Genomic DNA, 20,250 nt, shown 5'->3' with positions numbered 1-20,250 from the left:
TTTGCCTACCCTTCTCAGTCACACTACTGCATATTAACATTGGTGTGATTAGGTTTCGATTGCTTGTAATATCCTGTAATCCATGTGTATCCTATAATGTACAGGCTTTCATCCAAAAATTGATTCACTTTGGTCATCAGTACAGACCATATATGTGACCTGTGTATATAAACACTACAGTCCAGACGTTTGGGCCCATATTAGAAATACTTCAAGCAAATGTAACTCAGTGGTTTTCAGTATTTTACAGCTTGTAACATTTTTTTATCCGCTGAAACTATTGGTTTTTAAAAACACATATCAGGTCTGTGCATAGATGTGTAGAAATTCATTTTATGTTGGAATTCTATTTACTAATGTTAGAACTTGATTTGCTCTTGGTCTCTCTTGATTGTGTCTTAATGAATAAAACAACAGCCATTTGTCTGCCTTGTCCAAGATCACTTTGTGAGAGGTTTAATGTGCTGTCTGCTCCTCGTTTCAATCTTCTGTTGAATGTTCTTCTATATCACAACTGATACATTTTTGATAAATATTTGTTATTTTTATGCTTGTAATGGCTAGAGAGGAACAGCTAACAATTGAACAGAGGGCTCAAATCAAAACTGATTAAAGAAGGGTTCTCTCATCGTCAAATAGCCAGGAAGTTAAATGTCTCTAAGCATGGAGTGACCTACTCTTTGCAGAGAAAAAGGTTGACAGGAAGCAACAGTGACCAGAAACGGTCTGAGGCAAGGAAAGTGACATCAAAGGCTGAAGATCAACATTTTGTTCTGACGCACAGAAGAAATCGGACGATGACTGTAATAGCCTGAGGGCTGCGATTAATGTGAACAGAGGGAAATCGGTATCTCTTAATACAGTCAAGCAAAGACTAAAAGCAGCTGGACTGCATGGTCGAGTAGCTGCCAGAAAACCTTTACTTTGTGGTGTTAACAAGACAAAGAGGCTGCTGTAGGCTAAACAACACAAACACTAGAGTATTCCAGACTGGGAGCCATCATATAGACAGACGAAAGTCCATCTGTGAAACAAGTTAGACCAACAAGCTCAAAGAGACCGTCTACAAATGAGACAGAACTGTTTGCATGCTTGAAAAGGTGCTGGGAGGGTTTGGACACAAGTTATTTCTAAAAATGGCTGGAAAGGAGGCTGTGAATCTGTGTTGCTGTGATAAAGGCAAAGGGTTGTTATTTTGATGAAACTCATACTAAAGCACTCGTATTCATTACATTGTACTCACAATGCAAAATAAATTGTTACATTACACTTCAAAACCAGTCAGTTACATTTGTTTTAAGATTTTGTAATATTTTATTGCATTAAAAGATTGAAAAAGCAGTGTATCGTTTATTTTTTTTTTTAATCAGAGAGTGGGTCCAAACTTCCAGCCTGTAGTGTGTGTGTGTGTGTGCGGATTATGTCTGTATTACATTGTGGGGCCCTGTTATTTTGATGTTGTGGGGACCATTTTTCAGGTCTGTGAATGCAATCAAAAACTAAAAATGACAAAAGTCTCGAACCTTCTTTGTTTACTTATGGTTAAGATTAGGGCTTGGTAGGGGTTAATGCCATCATGTTGGGATTAGAGTTTTCCCCATAGAAATGATTGGAGTGTCCCCACAAAGATATAATTACACACCTATGTGTATGTGTGTGTGAGTATCAATATTGTGATCAAGCAACTAGCCCTTTATAACAAAAATGTCTCTACAGTGCAATTTGCAACACAATCCCACAAAATAAATTGTCATAAAACAAATTTTACTCTTCCATGAAGTGATGTATACTACTGTTTAAAAGTGTTTTTGTTTTTAAAGTTTAGTTTTATCTATAATCGTTTTGTGCTTAAACAGGTAAATTATAATGAGAACCACTGGAATTATATAACTGAAAGAGTCCTTGTGCCCAATGCCACCAGGAATAGGCTCCAGGCCCGCTCAGGGACTTGAGGATGAAGGTTGAAAGGATAGACAGATGGATGTTCATTAAAGTTATTGATGTACCTGAATACAGGGTTAAATGTTTAACCTCTCAAATGCATAAAGCACACAAATAAAATGATATGAGTGGGAGGGAGGGTGGGAGGACATGGTTTTACAACTGCGTCATGGTGTGTAACATCATTATCTGATCCTATAGTGATTAATGCAGCCGGCTGGAGGCAGTTTCATGCAGCTCCTTCCAGCCCATAAGGCCTCGCCCCTCCTCCTCAGCAGTTCCACTTCGCTACTAATCCATGGCCAAACAGCATACAAGTTTTCGCAATGTACATGAGCTAGCATGTCTTTTCTATTTTCTTTTGGGGAATTTTTGTTTTCATTATGTTGGTTAAATATTCTAGTTTTATAGGTTTACAAACGCATAGCAAATTACCTTCAAGGAATAAGAATGGGGAAAATGAGCAATTTATTTAACAGCTGCTTTGCCCTAAGCAATAGAGAAATGAGTATCAGAAGCAGTTGTTCCTTGAGGAATTGGCGTTAATGGCCTTATTCAAGGAACCAACTCTGAAATCACTGTGCTAACCAAGGAATTTGAACCAACCGCTAATCACGCCGTCCAAATCAACAGAGCTACACACCACCCACTATTTGCATTCAGTCTCCAGAATCCAACGTGTTGTTAATGTTGTGCCACACATGTGATCTTCACCAGTTTCTCCAGCCAGACAGGCTCCATGTCCAAATCAGTATTAGCATTATACTGTTTAAAGCAGTGTTTCTCAGTCCGGTCCTTGGGGACCCACAGAGTGTCCACGTTTTTGCTTCCTGGAAGGAAGCAAAAATGTGGACTGTCTGACTGGGAGCTAGGAGGGAGCAAAATACATGGACCGGCTGTGAATGAGACATGCACATTTAAAGCTATCCTCTCTAACATCAGTGGGATCTTGAATAACCATTGGCAAACTGTTAATGTTTTCCTACTTCTTTAAATGTATGCTCCAGCTGAGGGTGGTGTGGGCCTTAGTGGGTTAAGATGCTCACAGAGTTTGCAGAGTGATTTCACCATTGGGTCCCAGAACTCGTCTATTAACCCCAATAGCTGCAGGGACTGCCTAACCCCGTTTTCTCTAAAATGTGCATTGTTTTGGATAAAAATTTCTGCGAAATAGGTTAAAATGTAGAATCTTTAAAATACAGGCATGTGTCTCACCTTGTGCCCCTGCCCAATCCACTCCACTCCACTCACACAGAGCTACGCAGTTTTGTATGCTGCACCGACTCTTTATCATAACTCATTTACATGCCCATAATTAAATATCTACTCCTGCCTTTAGTGTTTGGTATCATTATATATCATCCTGCTTTTTAGCCCCTTCTACATCTCCACATTGTTTTTACATAACAACAATTGTAATCACACCACATTCAAGCATATACCAGACTATGCTAGCAGTAAACAGATGACCTGTCCAATTACTGTTTTCATGCTTGCAACCAGGTCCGCCACGGATAACTTCTGGGCTTAGGACCGCAGGCCTGTTATCAACCAGTAACTACTATATTATACAAGTTGTTTTCCAGGCTATGTGAATTTTGTTAATTATTGCATAGGGTTTTGAGTAAGCTAGACGAAATGTTGTATCAAACCTAGACTAAAAACATATCTAACTTATCTAGGATAAATGAAATATTAATTAATTTCAGCATTCATCGACATTCATATTGGCAAACAGAAAACACCACAACATGAGGATCTGTGGATAGCAGTTACTTCATACCTCCGGGGCTGTGGGTTAGGAACCTGTCTCTGCTGTATGTGTGTGGAGTTGGCATGTTTTCCTTGTGTCATGTAGGTTTATACCCAATATTCCGGTTTATTCTCATAGTAGAAAATCATTTAGACTAATTAATTTTTCTAAATTGCCCATGAAGTCTGATTGTGTGTGTCAGTATGCATGCTGCATTGGACTGGAACCCCATTCTGGACGGACCCCTGTCTCGTGCTCTATACTCTCTGCGACAGGCTCCAGCCATTTGACCAGAATAAGCAGTTAGAAAATGAATGGAAGGATGGATGTTGACATTCTTGCTTGTACTAGAAATAACTGCAGATTCCAACACAAAAACATGGCACAGTGGTACAATGTAAGCATATGGAAGGGAAGCTTACCTCATGAGGGCAACTTATACAAGGCTGGAAGTGGCAGAGGCCCCGTGACAGGCGCTCTGTGCCATTACGGCAGCAGGCTTCCACTCCATCATCAATGTCTTTGTTGACCCTGTTGAGATGGAAAAGGCAAAGAGCGGAGTGCTTGCGGGGCTCGCCAGTGCTAGGAGTCACTGCAAACACGCCATACAAGATGTCGTCCTTCTCCTGTATGCCCCACTCTTTCGCCAGCTCCTTTCCCGCCTTCCCAAAATGTGCCGCCTGTACCGCATTGTAAATTATGTCGCGATTGATCCCACTTCTCCTTCTCCTCTTGGGCTTGAAGCTACACTCCAAGACCATTTCCCGATACATCCACATCTCCAGGTTGCTTCGCGGAAGCCGCCCAAGGCGAGTCTGAAAGGGGGAGCTTTTGTCATCTGGTATCTCCCTCTGTACAGACACAAAGTAGACAAACTCCTCTGTGACGAAGCTGTAGATGTAATTAATGCGGTAGGAATCACGCAGGTTGGGCAGCACAGTCAGTGCCGGCACGTCTATATGAAATCCATCTTCCGTCGCCAGTGGCCGTCGCACTGAAATAGACTGTCTGCCATAATTCTTGGCAACGCTCTCATTAACTGTGGCTGCGACAAAGAAGTAGGACATCTGACCGACCTCCACGATGCTGACTTTCGTTCCAAGAGGACTGGCCACACAATCCGGACAGAAATCCGGAAAATTAGATTCCCTTTTAAAGAGGCAGTTTGAGGTAGAAGGCCGCTGCCCTCTTTGCTCAAGTACGTGGAAATAACATGCCCCATGTTGAGAGCTCCCACATGAATATAAATATGGAAGAAATGGCTGTGGATCCATCAGCAAGACTTGGTTATCAGTGTCCTCTGACACATCAATATCCCGAGGAATATCACACAGGTTACAAATCTCACATTCAGAGCTGCGAACAGGGCCCGTGCGCAACTCCCAGGACTTGCTCAGGTTGGCATTCACCGCCTCAATTCGATTGCGTGACGCCACATAAACATCCTTAAAATCCTCATTAATGACAATGTTCTGTATGGGGCCCTGTGCCTGAAAGTACAGTATGGGGTAAGTGACAGTAAAATCCACAGCAGAGCGGTGAAATGGAGAACAGGCATCCAGGCCCAGGGCCATGGGCGCGTGTGTCCAGATGCATATTGCCAGTAGTGTGACCTTATGGAACATTTCCCACAATGGCTTTCTACTACCTATTACCACAAGATAGAAAAACTGAAATGGCTGCTCCATCAGGTCATCTTAAAGGTGGTCGACTGTCCCTATGGACGAAATGAAGAGAAATAAATTACTGAAACATCACAATAAAACCTACACTGCATAGAGGAGAACTAAACAATCAGGGTCTTAAAAGTATTTGAGGAAGATGGTATTGAATTTAACAAAAAAAAACATACCTTCTGGACAATTTTACTTAGTAGAACGAAATGTACTACAAGCAAATACAGTTTCAACATTTATCCCAAAATAATATATAACAGAGCAACATTATATTCTTAATCTTTTGTAACAAATATTTGTTTTGTTTGGAGTATGCAATTTAATGACCAGGAGGTACGTAATTACACTTGTATTAATCACAGACTTAATAAAAATTCTTGAGCTGTACAGATCATTTACACACACATCCATGTACATGAATTTATAGATACATTTGTCCTGATGTATAAATCAGTTTGCAATCCTAAAGACATGCATTACTTCCAAATACTATAGTTTAGGAAACTTTTCTAAAACCTTCAGAAACAATACTTGTGTGTTTACCAGGCATAGAGAAAGTGAATGTAGAAAATTCATGATAAAGATCAAGTGTTCCTCTGCAAGTAAAAGGATATGTTTTATGCATAGTGTAAAGGTTTTTGGAAAGGTAATTCAAGGAATTTGAGAGCATGTGTATTCTTTATTTAACTGATTGTTTCAAGATGAAAATATAAAGTAATCATTTTGGAGAATCAATGCAATTATTCTATACGAGGCTGTTTTATGAAAAGAACAAAACTACTTTTTAAAAGTTTAATTTGGCAAAATGTCAAATAAAATTTTAAGAACTAGGCCTAGATTGGCACTCTGTTGGACATAATGTGTAAAACGGGACTCAAGAAGAGATATATTGGATTAAATATATATATTGGATAATATAATGGAAAAAAATCCTTACCAAATTATTGATGACAATTAAACATCTTAAAATTACCTTTCTGAAGATAGATTTTTGGGGGGATAATTATCTAGAGTGGATGGACGTTTTTGTTGGCCTGAAAAAGCCAATAATCGCTTAACTCAAGGTAAGCCTAGTTAATAATCACTATTATTAGCAATAGTAAGAGCAGCATTAACGATGACTACAAATATAAACATGAATACTGACGGAATTACTACTTGCAGCAGTATAACCCCACTACCAAAAAAGAGACATAACTTTTTAAAGTTGTAACAATGGTTATATAGTAGGGGTAGCAGTTCTTGTTTTATTCGTGTTAGTGTCTTTTAAGGGGTAACAATAAAATGTTACATTAACCTTAAACCAAGATCAGCTGCCACTGAGTAAAGCACAGCTTACCAATTTATGATCCCACAGACCAGTTCTCTCCCACAGTACATATTACAGTTTCGCCGTAGAGTTTTCACATACGATATTACTGCTGTGGTTCACTATAATGCGCATTAAAAAAATCAGTAAACATTTTAACAGTTGTTAATAATTGAGATTTTTTTCCCCTAACATTATAGGACTATATTGCCAGAAAAATAAATTCCAGATATGAAATATCCTAGAGGGTAATAACCACTGTATCCTAATAACAAAAATACCATTACTAAAGCACTATAATGCTGAACAAAATAACGTTCTGCACATATAAAAGGATAATTTACGTCTGAGGAGACGAAACGACTATTTCGGCATTCAGCCATTTTGTAATAAACAACATCAGGAATGTGGTGGCTGTTTCCTCTGGGTTTTAAACACCCGCTCTGAGGAAAAAGTTCAAATAAAGTTTAAGTCTGAATAAAGAATTGCCGCACATGGTCGAAAAAAACAACGAGCTCTGTTTATTTTCAGCTGAAATCCCCGTTTCCCGTCTGGCTGTATAACGTACACAGGCGACAGCTGACACGTTTGCAAACGTGTTGCTTACCTGAGTTCCTCCATATACATTATCCTTGGCTTGGCATGCTTTCACCACAAAAATTTTAAACCGGTAAAACGATATTCTCATTCGGCTGCTTCTTCTCTATTTTATGTTTATTTCATGAAGTTATTACAGCGCTGCGACGAGAAAAAAAGGTTCGATAACCTGCGAACGGTGTGAAGCACTGCTTCACGCGCCCATCCCGTGAGAGCGAGCTCAACGCGCTTTGAGTTATTGCGTAATCATAACGGCACAGCCTGTCCGCCCGATTTATTATAAGGAAGTAAGGTAACATGTGGCAAATAAAACGTGCAATGTTCATGTTAATGTTTTTCAAATATTAACCATAACTGATCATTTACATTAAATTGAAATGAAACAGCAATGAATGAATTTATATTGGATTCATATTTTGTTATCTAGGCCTATATTCAATCAGAGATGCTACACTCGTGGTAATTCTTATATTTCATTAAAACATGGCATGCTTAAATGTAAATAGAACTTTTCCTCATATTCTTCTGTTTAACAAAATGTGTCTCAAAAACAATTTCACTTAGATACACCCAGATGGTAACGTCACACCAAGTTGTTTTACAGCTTATGCCACACAACACTTTATTTTAAACCGGTTTAATGCATTTAAAATTAATCGGAAGTAGGCCTACATATAGAAAGATTTTTAAAAGAAGGTTGATATGAATATGCCCTTCTCAGTGCTTGCTCATGGGTGGTGGCAGGAGAGATAAAGCATGCTCTCCTCTTCAGACATTACAGGCATTGCAGCCCTTCAGTGTACTAGTTGTCTAGTGGTTAATGCTGAACCCCAGGTAGAATTACAGCATGAAAGTAAACAAAACACACCTAGGAACTGAGATCAGGATCAGTGATTGGAGTAGGAAGTGTTGCATTTTTCAAATGAACGTGATAAGACTCAGGAATTCCAAGAATCACTGGCATATGCGTTAATTATATTATACACAAATTATTACATTCCACATAATAAATGATTAATTCAGGTGGTCATTTTATAGGTGTATTAGTACAATAACATACAACGTAGTTGTAACAGTTTCTGGCAAACCACAACATTTCAGATTCTTTTTATGTCTGTGTGATGTAATTGAAACTGACTTCCTTAAAATGTTGATTTGTACAACTGGTAGAATTAAAAATGTGTAGATATTCCATGTAAGTTTTTGTAATTTTTTGTAATAAAGGCATCTATTTAATAAAAAAAAATACCATTTACAATCTCTAATAGATAATGTGTCCTTCAGAATTACTTTTCAAACTGCGTGTTAAGACACACCCTCCTAAGCCACAGAATTCTTGTGCAACAGCACTGCATTCTCACTGTTAGAAAATGGGGCGTGTGGGGGGAGGGGGGGGATTAGGGATACAGGTGGGGTTAGACTGATTCTAAGGGCCCCTGAGTGACAGAAGCCCTAAACATTTTTTAACATAATTGCATTGGTCTGGGTTGAGAGGCCTGTATGACATGTTCTCATGGGGCCCCTCTAGATGTTCTACATCTAGAACGGGCTGTTTCCAAAGTTCTCCAACCACAAAAACTGAGATTAAAATTATGTAAACATCTGCAAGAATAATATAGTCCATGACTGTCCCTAAGAAATTTCTTTGAAGTAATATATTGTTAAGACTAATGCTGTACATTCATAAGTTTATGTTCTACTTAGGGAGGGTTTACTCATTTCCATTGATTGGTAAAAAAATCACCAGTGCAAATCATCACCAAACATGCTTATAAAGAAAAGAGAAAGCATATAAATACATACATATGTATGGTGCTGGGCCACACACCCAGTGCTAAAACTGATAAATGAATGTGTCATATATAACCACAAATCTAACAAAAAAATGTGTAATGACATAGATATTTTAGTAGCCAAAATTAATTGGCATAAGAACAGCCATGGGTATCATAATGACGTACATCTGTTTTTCACATATTGTATGAGGCCAAAACAATCAAATTACTTTTTAATATGAAAAAAAAATTAGCAGCAGCAATAACAATGATATCTTTGGGGAAAGTAGCAATATATTTAGTTATTGTCAAATTAAAATACCCTTAGAAGAAAATGTGATTGGGATTGCATAGCAAACTGCTCATGCATCGTCATCAAGGGCATATCCTGCCAAGGGAAAGATGGCCAGCTGCCCAGGGTGGCATCTTTCAAGGGGTACCATGGTGCGCCTGCATGACTGCATTACTGCATGTCTGCGCAGCTGGTGGAGATTTCCCCCAGGCCACATATGCCAGAACCACAACTGATCATCACCACCACTGTCGTCATCAACATTATATTCACCATTTCCCCTGGTTAGAGTTGTCCCAATTATAAGTGCTCTGCAGATCTGTTCTTGCTTGCCCTGTGAGTGGGTGTGTCTTTGTGTTTACGATCCCACCTCCCCATATATCAGCATACCCAGCCTAACCTGTTGGAGGAGTCCCTCTTTACTGCTTCCTGTAAAGGTGCAGCCAAGCACTGAACCTGGACTCTTTGAACTTTTACCCATTTTTGTGCTTGTTAACCCTTTGTAAAGTTCTCCGTGATCTATCGTAAGTGCTCGACCCATGAATGTGTAAGGGTGCTGACCCCACATCAATCTGTAATCCTCCATCCATTTGGGTCTGTGCTGGTTTCTCTCTTGCAGGGAACCATTAAGTTGACTACAATGAGACTGGAGTCCCACACTGGCACACCTTGTGGATCCACCTCAACCCCCACTGAATGTGAGGTTGCCCACAGGCAGATTCTCACATACCTTCTGCTCATGAATCCATCTCTTATTCTCACCTGCTCCTTTTCCCCAACTTACAGTGGCCCTGAAATCCCAGCGCACGTCAATATTATCACGACGCAAAAACATTAAGAAGTTGCAAAAACATGAAGACAAAACAAAAACATCAATGAAAATAATTAAGCAAATTAAAAAAAATTTACAAGCAATTAAAAAAAAAATTAAGTAGCACGGAGCACTTTAGTACTGAAAACCTCAAAACGTTAAGAGAACACAACATATTAAGAAAACTACATTTAAAAATTAAATTTGATTTATTTTTTTGTCATTTTTATGTGTTTCTGCCGCCTTAATGATTTTGCGTTGTATAACTGTAATGTTGACATGCTCCATGCTTTCGGGGTCACCATACCAACTAAATATGAGTAGTAAGAGAAGACTCATAGTAATCACAACAATGATATTAATTTAGAACATAAAATGTTCTAAAATTAAATTAGATTCCAGTTAGATTTTACTTGCCTCGTGTCCATTGATTAGGCTCCGGACCCCCCGCGACCCAGTAGGATAAGCGGTTTGGAAAGTGGATGGATGGATGGATGGATTTCCTTTAAGTAACTATTTCTAAATAGCAAGGAAAGATCTACACACACTTATTGTCATAAGCTACTCAGTTACCTTCTCTTCTTGGGCCAGTGGGGGTTTCCTAATACAACTGTTCTGTACTGGATTATGCTTAACCCTTTGGATTTGGTTGCCTGCATGGTTGCCGATCGCCCTCTGCTGGAGAAGAGCAGAATTATTTATTTGATAGTTGGTTTATCTATCTATCTATAATTTTGTCATTTTTGTACCAATAGAGGTTGGAAATACTTTAAAGTTTTTTTTTTTTTTTTAACTTTTTTCTATATCTTATCTCTTCTTTATTAAATTATTATCATTACTTTTTAAAATATTTAAACGGTTGCACAGATAAGAGCGGTTTAGTATATATTTCATTGCGTGTTGTTCCTGTATAACTATGCACGTGACAAATGAAGAATCTTGAATCTTGAAATACCATGAAATGTAACAGAATGCTATGGTCACAGAACAATGTACCATAGTATAAAATAAAATACTGTTCAAATACTAGGAATACATACTATATGTATATCATCATACTACATGTAAATGTACCATGCACAAAACAGAAAATTACTGTAAGGACAATGCATACAACCATACTTTTGTAAGGGACTTATTCTGAATGAAACATGAGGAAGTATCCTTCCCCGATGCACGCACACAAATAAAAAATAACTTCCATCGGTAGGAGGATATTTAACCGTGAAAAGTGGTGAGTCAGAGATGTTTCTTTCGGTTTCGATTTACTGAAGTCACTCTGAAAGCAGGTTTATAGCCTTTAAATGTTTCAAAGTGACAGGCATTTCTTCATAACTTTCGAGTAGTTAATCTCGGATCCTTCAGTACATTTGTTGTTCCTCGGTGACATTTAGTGACAAATTAAATAGCTTGATAAAGAAGATAGAAGATGTCAGCGAATGCAGAAATTGACGAAAGCCTTTACTCTCGCCAGCTGTAAGTAGTATCTCTGGAATTTATATGAAAAATATACGTGCTCATCGATTACTGCATGGTATTTTCGTTATTCGTATTGTGTGTGGATGGGAGTGCAAACTTGGAAGGCATGTGGGTTTCGTAGAAGTAGATCTTTATTAATCAACAGAGGGAGTTCAGAGAAGCTACAACTAATTAAATACATTTTTTATTACAGCAATTAAAGAATAAAAAAGGAGTATTTCTCAGGCCGTTTGGGCAACTACGCTTCGTTTTATTGATTCTGCGTTCTCTGCTATATCCGAATATAGTTTTTATGCTCTTCCGGGCACAATTAATGACGTAAAACAAGCCACCTCGCGACCTTTTGAAAGTAGTATTCTGACGAGCGTAAATTAGAATGAAAACATGCAGAAATAAATGGTAAGATAACAAAATTGATTAAATACCCTAGAAGCAAAATCGACAGTTTAGACAATTAAGTTGTATAATTTGAGTGAAAACCCAATACAGAAATACAAGAGCACGAGATAACTCACATATCCAACACAGTTGAAGCTAGCTGGCCAGCGGTTAGGGATGCACAGTTATAAGCTGCACACTCAGCGCTCTGGGGATTGGGGGGGGGGGGGGGGGGGGGGGTATAGGGACTGAGAAAAGGGTTGAACCTGGCGAAATACAGAAAACGCAATGGGCTGACTAGCGACACCTGCTGGCCATACGAGGAACCAACAGACAGAACAAGACGGACTGATTCTGACAGACAGGCACCGCTTATTGAACTGTTATGACTACTAACGTAACGAAAAGTTACGATGGGAAAGTTGCTCAGTTAATGCTTACAATCTTGGAGGACCCATGGAGAAATTTCTAGCTGCAAGTAATGTTTTAATAAAATGTGATGGCAAATCAACATCTAAAACGAGTAGAAATAGAAAATGTGGCAACGCAACTCTGGAATACCATTTTGTGTGTATGTGTGTGTACATTCAACTGCACATGTGAACAATTATCGATAAGCTACAAACAACATCAGTAATCCTATGTGCACACAATCATACCACTGCTCGTAACGGTAAAGGGTATTCCAAAACAGAACCTTTCACATTCCAGATCAGTGTTATTATTTCAATTTTTTACTATTTTAAAGTAATTGTAAAAACGCAGAAATTATTTCATAAGAATTATAAGCATTTGGTTGGTTCTCCTGTGATGGAATAATCATGAATTGTAATATCATTCTCACTTTTATATGTTCTTTCATTGTGAGTTTGTAAAGGAATAAGGAAAACCATGAAACCACTCTGTGCTGGGGGGGGGGGGGGGGGGGGGGAGAAAAATCCTATCCCTGTTCTTAGAATTTGCACGTTCCACATCCAATGTGGGTTTCTTCAGTGTCTTCTGGTTTCCTTACTCAGTCTAAAGACAAGCAGTTTGATAAATTAGTGTCTCTAACTTCACTATAGTAGTGGATAAGCCTTTGTCAGATGGATGAATACTAATAGTACTTTGTACTGCAATACTATACGTTGCACACTATGCAGGAAATTAATCATATTTTTTTCCAACACTGGCAATTTCTAAGGTACGTCCTGGGCCATGATGCAATGAGTCGCATGAAATCTGCCAATGTCCTCATCTCGGGGATGGGGGGGCTTGGAGTGGAGATAGCCAAGAATGTGATTCTGGCTGGGGTCGAGTCCGTCACCATTCAGGATGAGGATGTCACAGAGTGGGAAGACCTGTCTTCACAGGTAATGAGCTGGAACGCCTGATGCAGCATGGCATTGTAAGGGCAAGGGTGAGGTAATGGAGAAAGTGAGATCATCCGGATCTTGGTTTGGAAATTCCTACTCATGTCCTCTCAAATATCATACAAGATATAAATAATTTTACTCTTAGTTGCAATTCCTTTTCTGCTTCCATATACTTTACGTTTAGCATGAAGCAACCAGTATGTCACCTTTCACTGTTATGTGATATGTCATAATTTTGATTTGTCCAACATACATGAATGTCCCATGAATACATTATGAAGGTGCAGTTAATGTGAAGCGTTACCTTATAGTTATTATCTATGTCTGTCTCAGGCTTATCGACCCTGTTTTATCCTGCTTTTTTCTGCAGTTCTATCTAAATGAATCGAGTCTGGGGTTGAACAGGGCCCAGTGTTCACTGCCCAAACTGTCAAAGCTCAACTCATATGTAAGAGTGTCCGACTACACTGGTCCACTCACTGAGGATTTTCTGACCCAGTTCCAGGTAATTTATTAATGGAATCTCCATTCTTCGTGAAACTGTTTGGAACTGAAAATAAACAAAAATTGCTCACAATCACTAAGGAGTTTTTTTTTTATAGTTTTCTTTTTTTTTTTTTTGGTTTTTTTGCAGCTAGCTTTTAAGTATATAGTTGTTTTTTATATTTAGTCCTCTAAAGATACATGCAAACAAATGGAACTGTGGAAATATGATTCGATTAATCCTTTTTTTCAAATTTTACATTTACATTTACAGTATTTAGCAGATGCTCTTTTCCAACGTGACTTACAACAGTGTTTTGTAGCCCATGACTGTTCCTTGATCTATAAGCTAGACCTAAAATCAACAACTGTCATTATTCTTCAATAGTATGTACTTTTCAGCATTATCTGCTAGGTTTAAGAAGTTCAAGAATGTCTGCAGAGTGGAACTAAAAGTGTTAGGTTTCGTATAAGCAGTGGTGTCTGGGTCTATTTCACAGGTGATTGTTCTTACAAACTCCTCTCTGGACGAGCAGATAAAATTGGGGACATTCTGTCACTCCAACGACATCAAGTTCATCTTAGCTGATACCAAAGGACTTTGTGGGTAAGGACAGAACAGTAGCATTTCCTGTTGGATATATTTAGCTGAAAAGAAACACTTTTCTCAGTTTTAATACTGCAGGGTCCCACAGGCCCTAGAATCATGACCACCACACTACTGACTGCCTGGTGTTTTTCAAATCAGTCAACAAGTGTTCTTGTGGTGAAATATTCCATCTTGTGACCATTTGCTTCTAAACCTGAACAATCCTGGTGATGGAGGTTATAATTTTTAGCGATGTAACTTGATGTTCCTAAAGATGCCTGAAAAACAAGGTATGTTGAAGGTACAGGAACAGCTTGTGTTGAATTTCAGGCAACTCTTCTGTGATTTTGGAGAAGAATTTAAAGTCACTGATTGTAATGGCGAAACACCTGTATCCACCATGATCTCTCATATTGACAAGGTAACATTGCATTGCATATGATTCAATAAACATACAACTACACAAATTATTTTAGTTTAAAATCATTTCTTCCTCAATATTCCTGGTTTGCTTGAATAATGCATGCACAAACTTCTTCCAATAAAATGAGTAGCTATTGTAGGCAAAATGTATGTTTTAATGTATTGAAACCTTTTACAATAACAGGTTGAATTCCTAATTTACAAAAGCAAAATATTTAAGAAAAAAAGTTTCAGAATCATAAATCATTTCTTTATATACAGTACTGTACAAAAGTCTTAGGCAGGCAAAGAAAATGATGTTTAGATCATCTTCGTATTTGTATAAAACTATGATATTATGCCCGTCAAAGTGTGTCAGCTTCGCCATTTCAGAACCTCTGCTAAAATCCTAGTATTTGCAGCGACCGTCCAGTGCAGCCATGTATTTTTTGACTTGCCCACTAGCATACAGCTAGTCAATCTGTCACTGACTTTTTAAACCAATATGTTTAATTATTTAATTGAGCTGTTGGTGAAATTTAACAAAATTATGGAACAGCTGAGGTGCCCCTGGGGAGAAGTTTGGGAACTGAAGCGGTGTTCATCTAGCCATCCAACTAGATATCAGTAACTTTTTTACTGCCTAAGACTTTTGCACAGTACTGTATGCATAATAATCATTTAACTCCATCTATTCATCCATGGATCGACCTTTCTGAACCCATAGGCTGCACGTCTGATTTATAACCCTCTGTCTTTAAATTAAGGCAAATCCTGGCATAGTTACATGTACAGAGAAACACGAGTTTGACGATGTAGAACAAGTCACATTTTCTGACGTGCGCGGCATGACGGAGCTCAACAGCTGTGGACCAGTGGAAATTGAAATCTTGAGTAAGTTCTGAACTCAGACGATATGAGGAAATATGTAGAGTAGCAGTGGTGATACTGAACACGAGCAAGCGATCATCTTTTATTCCTATGGCTACAGATCCTTACAGCTTCCGTATTTGTGACACCTTGCACTTCTCTGAATATGAAAAGGGTGGAGTCGCCACTGAGGTCAAAATGTCAAAGACATTTACTTTTGTAAGTAACTAACTTTTCAAATAAGCATAAAATGTGTAAAACTGTGTTAAATTCTGTATATTCCAGTAACATTACAGTTCTGCCAGTGACCTCGTTGTCATTTACATTTGTCTATTCAACAGAAACCCATCAAGGTGGCCTTAGCCAACCCTCAGATTATGATCACAGACTTTGGAAAAGTAAACAGACATGAAACCCTTCATCTGGCCTTCCAAGCTTTGCATGGCTTTGTGAAGAGCACCGGACGGTTGCCCAAAACAAGAAACAAGGTCAGGTGCAGTTATCAGTGAACTTCTTTCTCCTAATCACTAATTATTTAGACAATTATAGTGTGAAGATCTAATGTGTGGTGTCTACTATGCTTTGTTCTGGCTTGCACCAATTTCAAATACAATTTTCTTCCTGCAGGAAGATGCAGAAATGTTGGTCTCTATGGTGAGGGAACTGAACGGGGATGGCAGACTGGAGAAGCTGGATGAAGACATCTTACAAAAACTGGCCTTCTCTGCCCGGGGAAATCTGGGACCAATCAATGCTTTTATTGGGGGTCTTGCTTCCCAAGAGGTGATGAAGGTGAGATCAGTTTTCCTGATTAATATGATTCTATACTAAGGGCATATTTGGGTGACTTTGCCTCGATAGATATATCATGCACATGTTGTTCTGGATCCATTGTACAAAATAGAATTTATGGAAGAATTGTGTTTTACCTGTGATAGGTTCCCTTGAGCCCCGGTCTCAAAGACATGGTTTAGCACAATGCTTCCCAACCCAGTCCTAGAGGAACCTCGGACATTCTATGTTTTTGCTCCCTCCCAGCTCCCAGTCAATCACAAATACTGAATACCTGGTACCGGCGCGCTGGTGGTTGAGAGGAAGCAAAAACATGGACTGTTCGCGGTTCCCAGAGGACTTGGTTGGGAAACACTGGTTTAGCGCACCTCTTGATACAGCACATTCTCCTGTTCCCCTTCTAACAAAACTCTCGTGATGGGTAGGCATGCAGCGGAAAGTTTACTCCTCTGCAGCAGTGGCTGTACTTTGATGCCCTTGAATGTCTGCCAGAGGAAGATGAGGAAGATGAAGAAGATGGAATGCTGCTGACTCAGGAAGACTGTGCAGCAGTGAGATACGCTCTCCTTGACTTTTACCAATATTATATACACAGATTAGTCAAAACATTATGACCACACCCACATGAAGTGAATAATGCTGATTATCTCGTAAAAACAGTGCCTGAGGTAACAAACCGCAGTCCACTGACAGGATGCTCAGTGGCCAAGACTTGGCAAAGCGAGATGTGAACAAAGGCTACCCTACCTGGTTTGAACCAAGAGCAGTGAGACTGTGGCACAAATGGCTTATAAGTTTAATAATGGTTACAGGTGCGCTGTGTCACAACACACAGGGCATCAAGTCCTGCTGCATATGGGACTGTGAAGGCACAGATCGGATATGCTGGTCCGACACATTCCACAAATGCTTGACATGTTCACGGCCGTCCACAAGATGCGAATTATATTTATCAGACCATGCCACCTTCTTGCGTTGCTCTAAGGTCCAGTCCCAATGATTACATGTAGGCACTTCCGATAGTGGACAGGAGCTAGCAAGGGCACCCTGACTGGCCTCTAATCACGTCCCATACAATTCATCCCCCCAATGTGGGGGAGGTCATAGTATTTTGGCTCTTCGGTGTGTGTCTGTGTGTGTGTTTGTGTGTGTCTGTGCTTATGTGTGAGTGTGTTTCTTTGTCAGTGTTATAGTATTTTTTCCCTGTGCAATTACAGGCATTACATGATAATTTATAGGTCAATATTACTGTATTTGTCATAATTAGTGTTTGATTTTTGATATTTCTGTAAGAATTCACCTCTGTAAAATATTTAATCCTCATATTGCCTCCAGAGAAAGAGTCGCTATGATGGACAGATTTCTGTGTTTGGAAAGGCCTTCCAGGAGAAGCTTGGTGTACAGAACTACTTCCTGGTGAGTGTAGTAGCATAGATCCTCCAGAGGAGGGCACTCTCTGAATTACATTTCACTGCAGTTTGTCAGGCTTGGAAAACACGTGAATGTAAATTTAGAAATGTTCAACTTTTTAGAAATATTCAGACATAAAACATAATCTTGACTGATATAAATCACAAGAAACGAAAAGAGCACCAATTCAGGTGGCATTTCCTGTTATGTTTTTTGTTTAGGGTGTGTAATAAATAGTTGAGATTCTGCAGTGTTTCTTTCATGGTCATTGACTTTGTGGCTGATAAAAGTTGAGTCTTTAGCACGAAGTAATATTCCAAAACCAGATTTAATTGCCTATGCCTTCAAAAAGTCTAAGTAATTGCTTTGTATGGAATGCATACTTGTTCGTGGAAACACATAACCTTGATTCTGTTATATAAGCTGTGGGTAAACTCCTCTAGCTATATATAAATTGAATGACCTTCTTATGATTCAAAATATGAAAAAACATTTTTTTATGAATAAAAGCTGATTCGATTATAAAGATATGAAAAATGAATTTTGTCTTTGATTCTCTAAATTCAGTCTTTTTTATGTATCTGTTTGTATTCAACACATAATAGTGTGGCACACATGCAGTGATGGCAATTGTTAATGGGAATTTGTTTAGGTTGGAGCTGGTGCTATTGGCTGTGAGCTTCTGAAGCACTTTGCTCTGATTGGCTTGGGTGCTGGAGAGGGTGGGTCCATCACTGTGACTGACATGGACTCAATAGAGAGGTCAAATCTGAATCGACAGTTTCTCTTCAGATCAGAAGACATTGGGGTAAGCAAAAGCACACTTATTTGTGTTCTTCCCATTTCATGCATTTGGAGACCATCTACAGTATATTGACTTTTGGGTATATTATCTTACACTGTACAACTTCATTGTTCTAACCAATAAAATAAACATTGTTGCATTGCTTCCTTTAACTTCAAAGCTGTGTGTCAGACTCAGGTAGAATGTAGAGTGTTTTCACAATAGCGGTCCATGGGGTCTTTATAAGCCATCCCCTTAAGAAGGGATACGTAAGCTGGCCCACGGTGAGCAATAGCTCAAAATGGTACTTTTACAGTATATCTGTTTTAACCAGGTAATAATAATAATAATAATCGATACTTCATTGATCCCTATGGGGAAATTGTCTATACAACTCTCTCAAGTTGCTCTATGTGGAGTAAGCTGTCCGCGAGGGGCTGCCACCCATAGCGGTGCCCAGGGCTGCTGGGGGTTAAGGGCCTCGCTCAAGGACCCGCAGACGTGCTGAGGCTGGGTTTGAACTGGTGACCTTGTGATTACAGGCACAGGTTTAGCCCACTGTGTCATAATAATAGTACTGTAATAATAATAGTAATAATAATATGCCCATACCTACCACTGAGGACACCAAGGTAAAGTCTTTAGTGTTCTTTCTACAACTCCAATAACCACGATCCATTACAGGGCACACCTAGGACGGGATAACACTTTTGACCTCGGTATTTTAAATATCCTGGCTGCGGCCCTGAATAATAATAATAATTCATAATGAAAACTACACATTTTGCCTCTGGAATGTCTTCTCCCCATTTATTTCTATTTTCTCTTTTCTCTCGGCCTTTGTCCTCCACAATTCTTCCTCCCCCCTCCCCAACCTTGGCCAGGGTATGAAGTCTGAGGTTGCAAAGCAGGCTGTCAAAAAGATGAACCCGTCCCTTCACATCACAGCTCATCAAAACCGCGTGGACCCAGACAGCGAGCAGATCTATGGAGACCAGTTTTTCTCGGCTCTGCATGGAGTGGTGGCAGCAGTGGACAGCATAGAAGCCAGTCAGTAGCTCCCATGTCAGTTTTATAATTCCATGTTTGAAATGTCGGGTGGCAGAGCGACCTCACGCTGCCAGGTTTAAATCCCGCCTGTGAGTTGTTGGTGTGGAACTTGAATGTCATCCCCATATCACGCACATCCCTCAGGTTCGCTGGTTTTCCCCTACAGTCTAAAGCTTTGACGTTTGGGTAAGTGACATCACTCACAGTGAATGTGTGTGCATGTGTCCTGCAATTGACTGGCATCCTATATATAATGTAAATGGTAAGAAGAAGAACGGATGGGATTCTCTGTGGTAGCTAACTCTGTGCTCCATACATTGTTATTATTCTTATGGACCTGATATGGAGTCCGATGAGTTGACCCAGGCATCCATCCATCCATCCATTTTCCAAACCGCTTATCCTACTGGGTCGCGGGGGGTCCGGAGCCAATCCCGACAGCAATGGGCACGAGGCAGGGAACAACCCAGGATGGGGGGCCAGCCTATCACAGGGCACACTCAC

At 39.4% G+C, this 20,250-nt stretch overlaps 2 protein-coding genes across 6 annotated transcripts in view; one reads left to right on the top strand and one right to left on the bottom strand.

Annotated features, from left to right (window-relative positions):
* The window catches only part of LOC125745414 (macrophage-stimulating protein receptor-like), a 31,863-nt gene extending 19,628 nt beyond the window's left edge, over positions 1 to 12,235 (bottom strand). Inside the window, exons 1-3 of one of the 4 annotated variants that reach the window (XM_049018289.1) lie at positions 7,287 to 7,519; positions 6,710 to 6,801; positions 4,117 to 5,411 (exon numbers count right to left, since the gene is read on the bottom strand). In XM_049018289.1, coding sequence (XP_048874246.1) covers positions 4,117 to 5,382 — 1,266 coding nt within the window. In that variant the 5' untranslated portion in view covers positions 5,383 to 5,411; positions 6,710 to 6,801; positions 7,287 to 7,519. Of the gene's footprint in view, positions 1 to 4,116; positions 5,412 to 6,709; positions 6,802 to 7,286; positions 7,522 to 12,148 lie in introns of those variants that run through there. The other 3 variants (XM_049018291.1, XM_049018292.1, XM_049018288.1) reach the window with 3 other exon arrangements.
* The window catches only part of uba7 (ubiquitin-like modifier activating enzyme 7), a 45,908-nt gene continuing 37,037 nt past the window's right edge, over positions 11,380 to 20,250 (top strand). Inside the window, exons 1-13 of one of the 2 annotated variants that reach the window (XM_049018305.1) lie at positions 11,380 to 11,630; positions 13,195 to 13,363; positions 13,737 to 13,871; positions 14,350 to 14,456; positions 14,769 to 14,859; positions 15,608 to 15,734; positions 15,832 to 15,929; positions 16,052 to 16,198; positions 16,338 to 16,502; positions 16,928 to 17,053; positions 17,838 to 17,918; positions 18,565 to 18,720; positions 19,581 to 19,746. In XM_049018305.1, coding sequence (XP_048874262.1) covers positions 11,584 to 11,630; positions 13,195 to 13,363; positions 13,737 to 13,871; positions 14,350 to 14,456; positions 14,769 to 14,859; positions 15,608 to 15,734; positions 15,832 to 15,929; positions 16,052 to 16,198; positions 16,338 to 16,502; positions 16,928 to 17,053; positions 17,838 to 17,918; positions 18,565 to 18,720; positions 19,581 to 19,746 — 1,615 coding nt within the window. In that variant the 5' untranslated portion in view covers positions 11,380 to 11,583. Of the gene's footprint in view, positions 11,631 to 13,194; positions 13,364 to 13,736; positions 13,872 to 14,349; positions 14,457 to 14,768; positions 14,860 to 15,607; positions 15,735 to 15,825; positions 15,930 to 16,051; positions 16,199 to 16,337; positions 16,503 to 16,927; positions 17,054 to 17,837; positions 17,919 to 18,564; positions 18,721 to 19,580; positions 19,747 to 20,250 lie in introns of both variants that reach the window. The other variant, XM_049018304.1, reaches the window with a different exon arrangement.

Source organism: Brienomyrus brachyistius, chromosome 6 (assembly GCF_023856365.1).
Source record: "Brienomyrus brachyistius isolate T26 chromosome 6, BBRACH_0.4, whole genome shotgun sequence".
NCBI classification, from domain to species: Eukaryota; Metazoa; Chordata; class Actinopteri; order Osteoglossiformes; family Mormyridae; genus Brienomyrus; species Brienomyrus brachyistius.
This window is presented reverse-complemented; position numbering and strand designations above follow the sequence as displayed.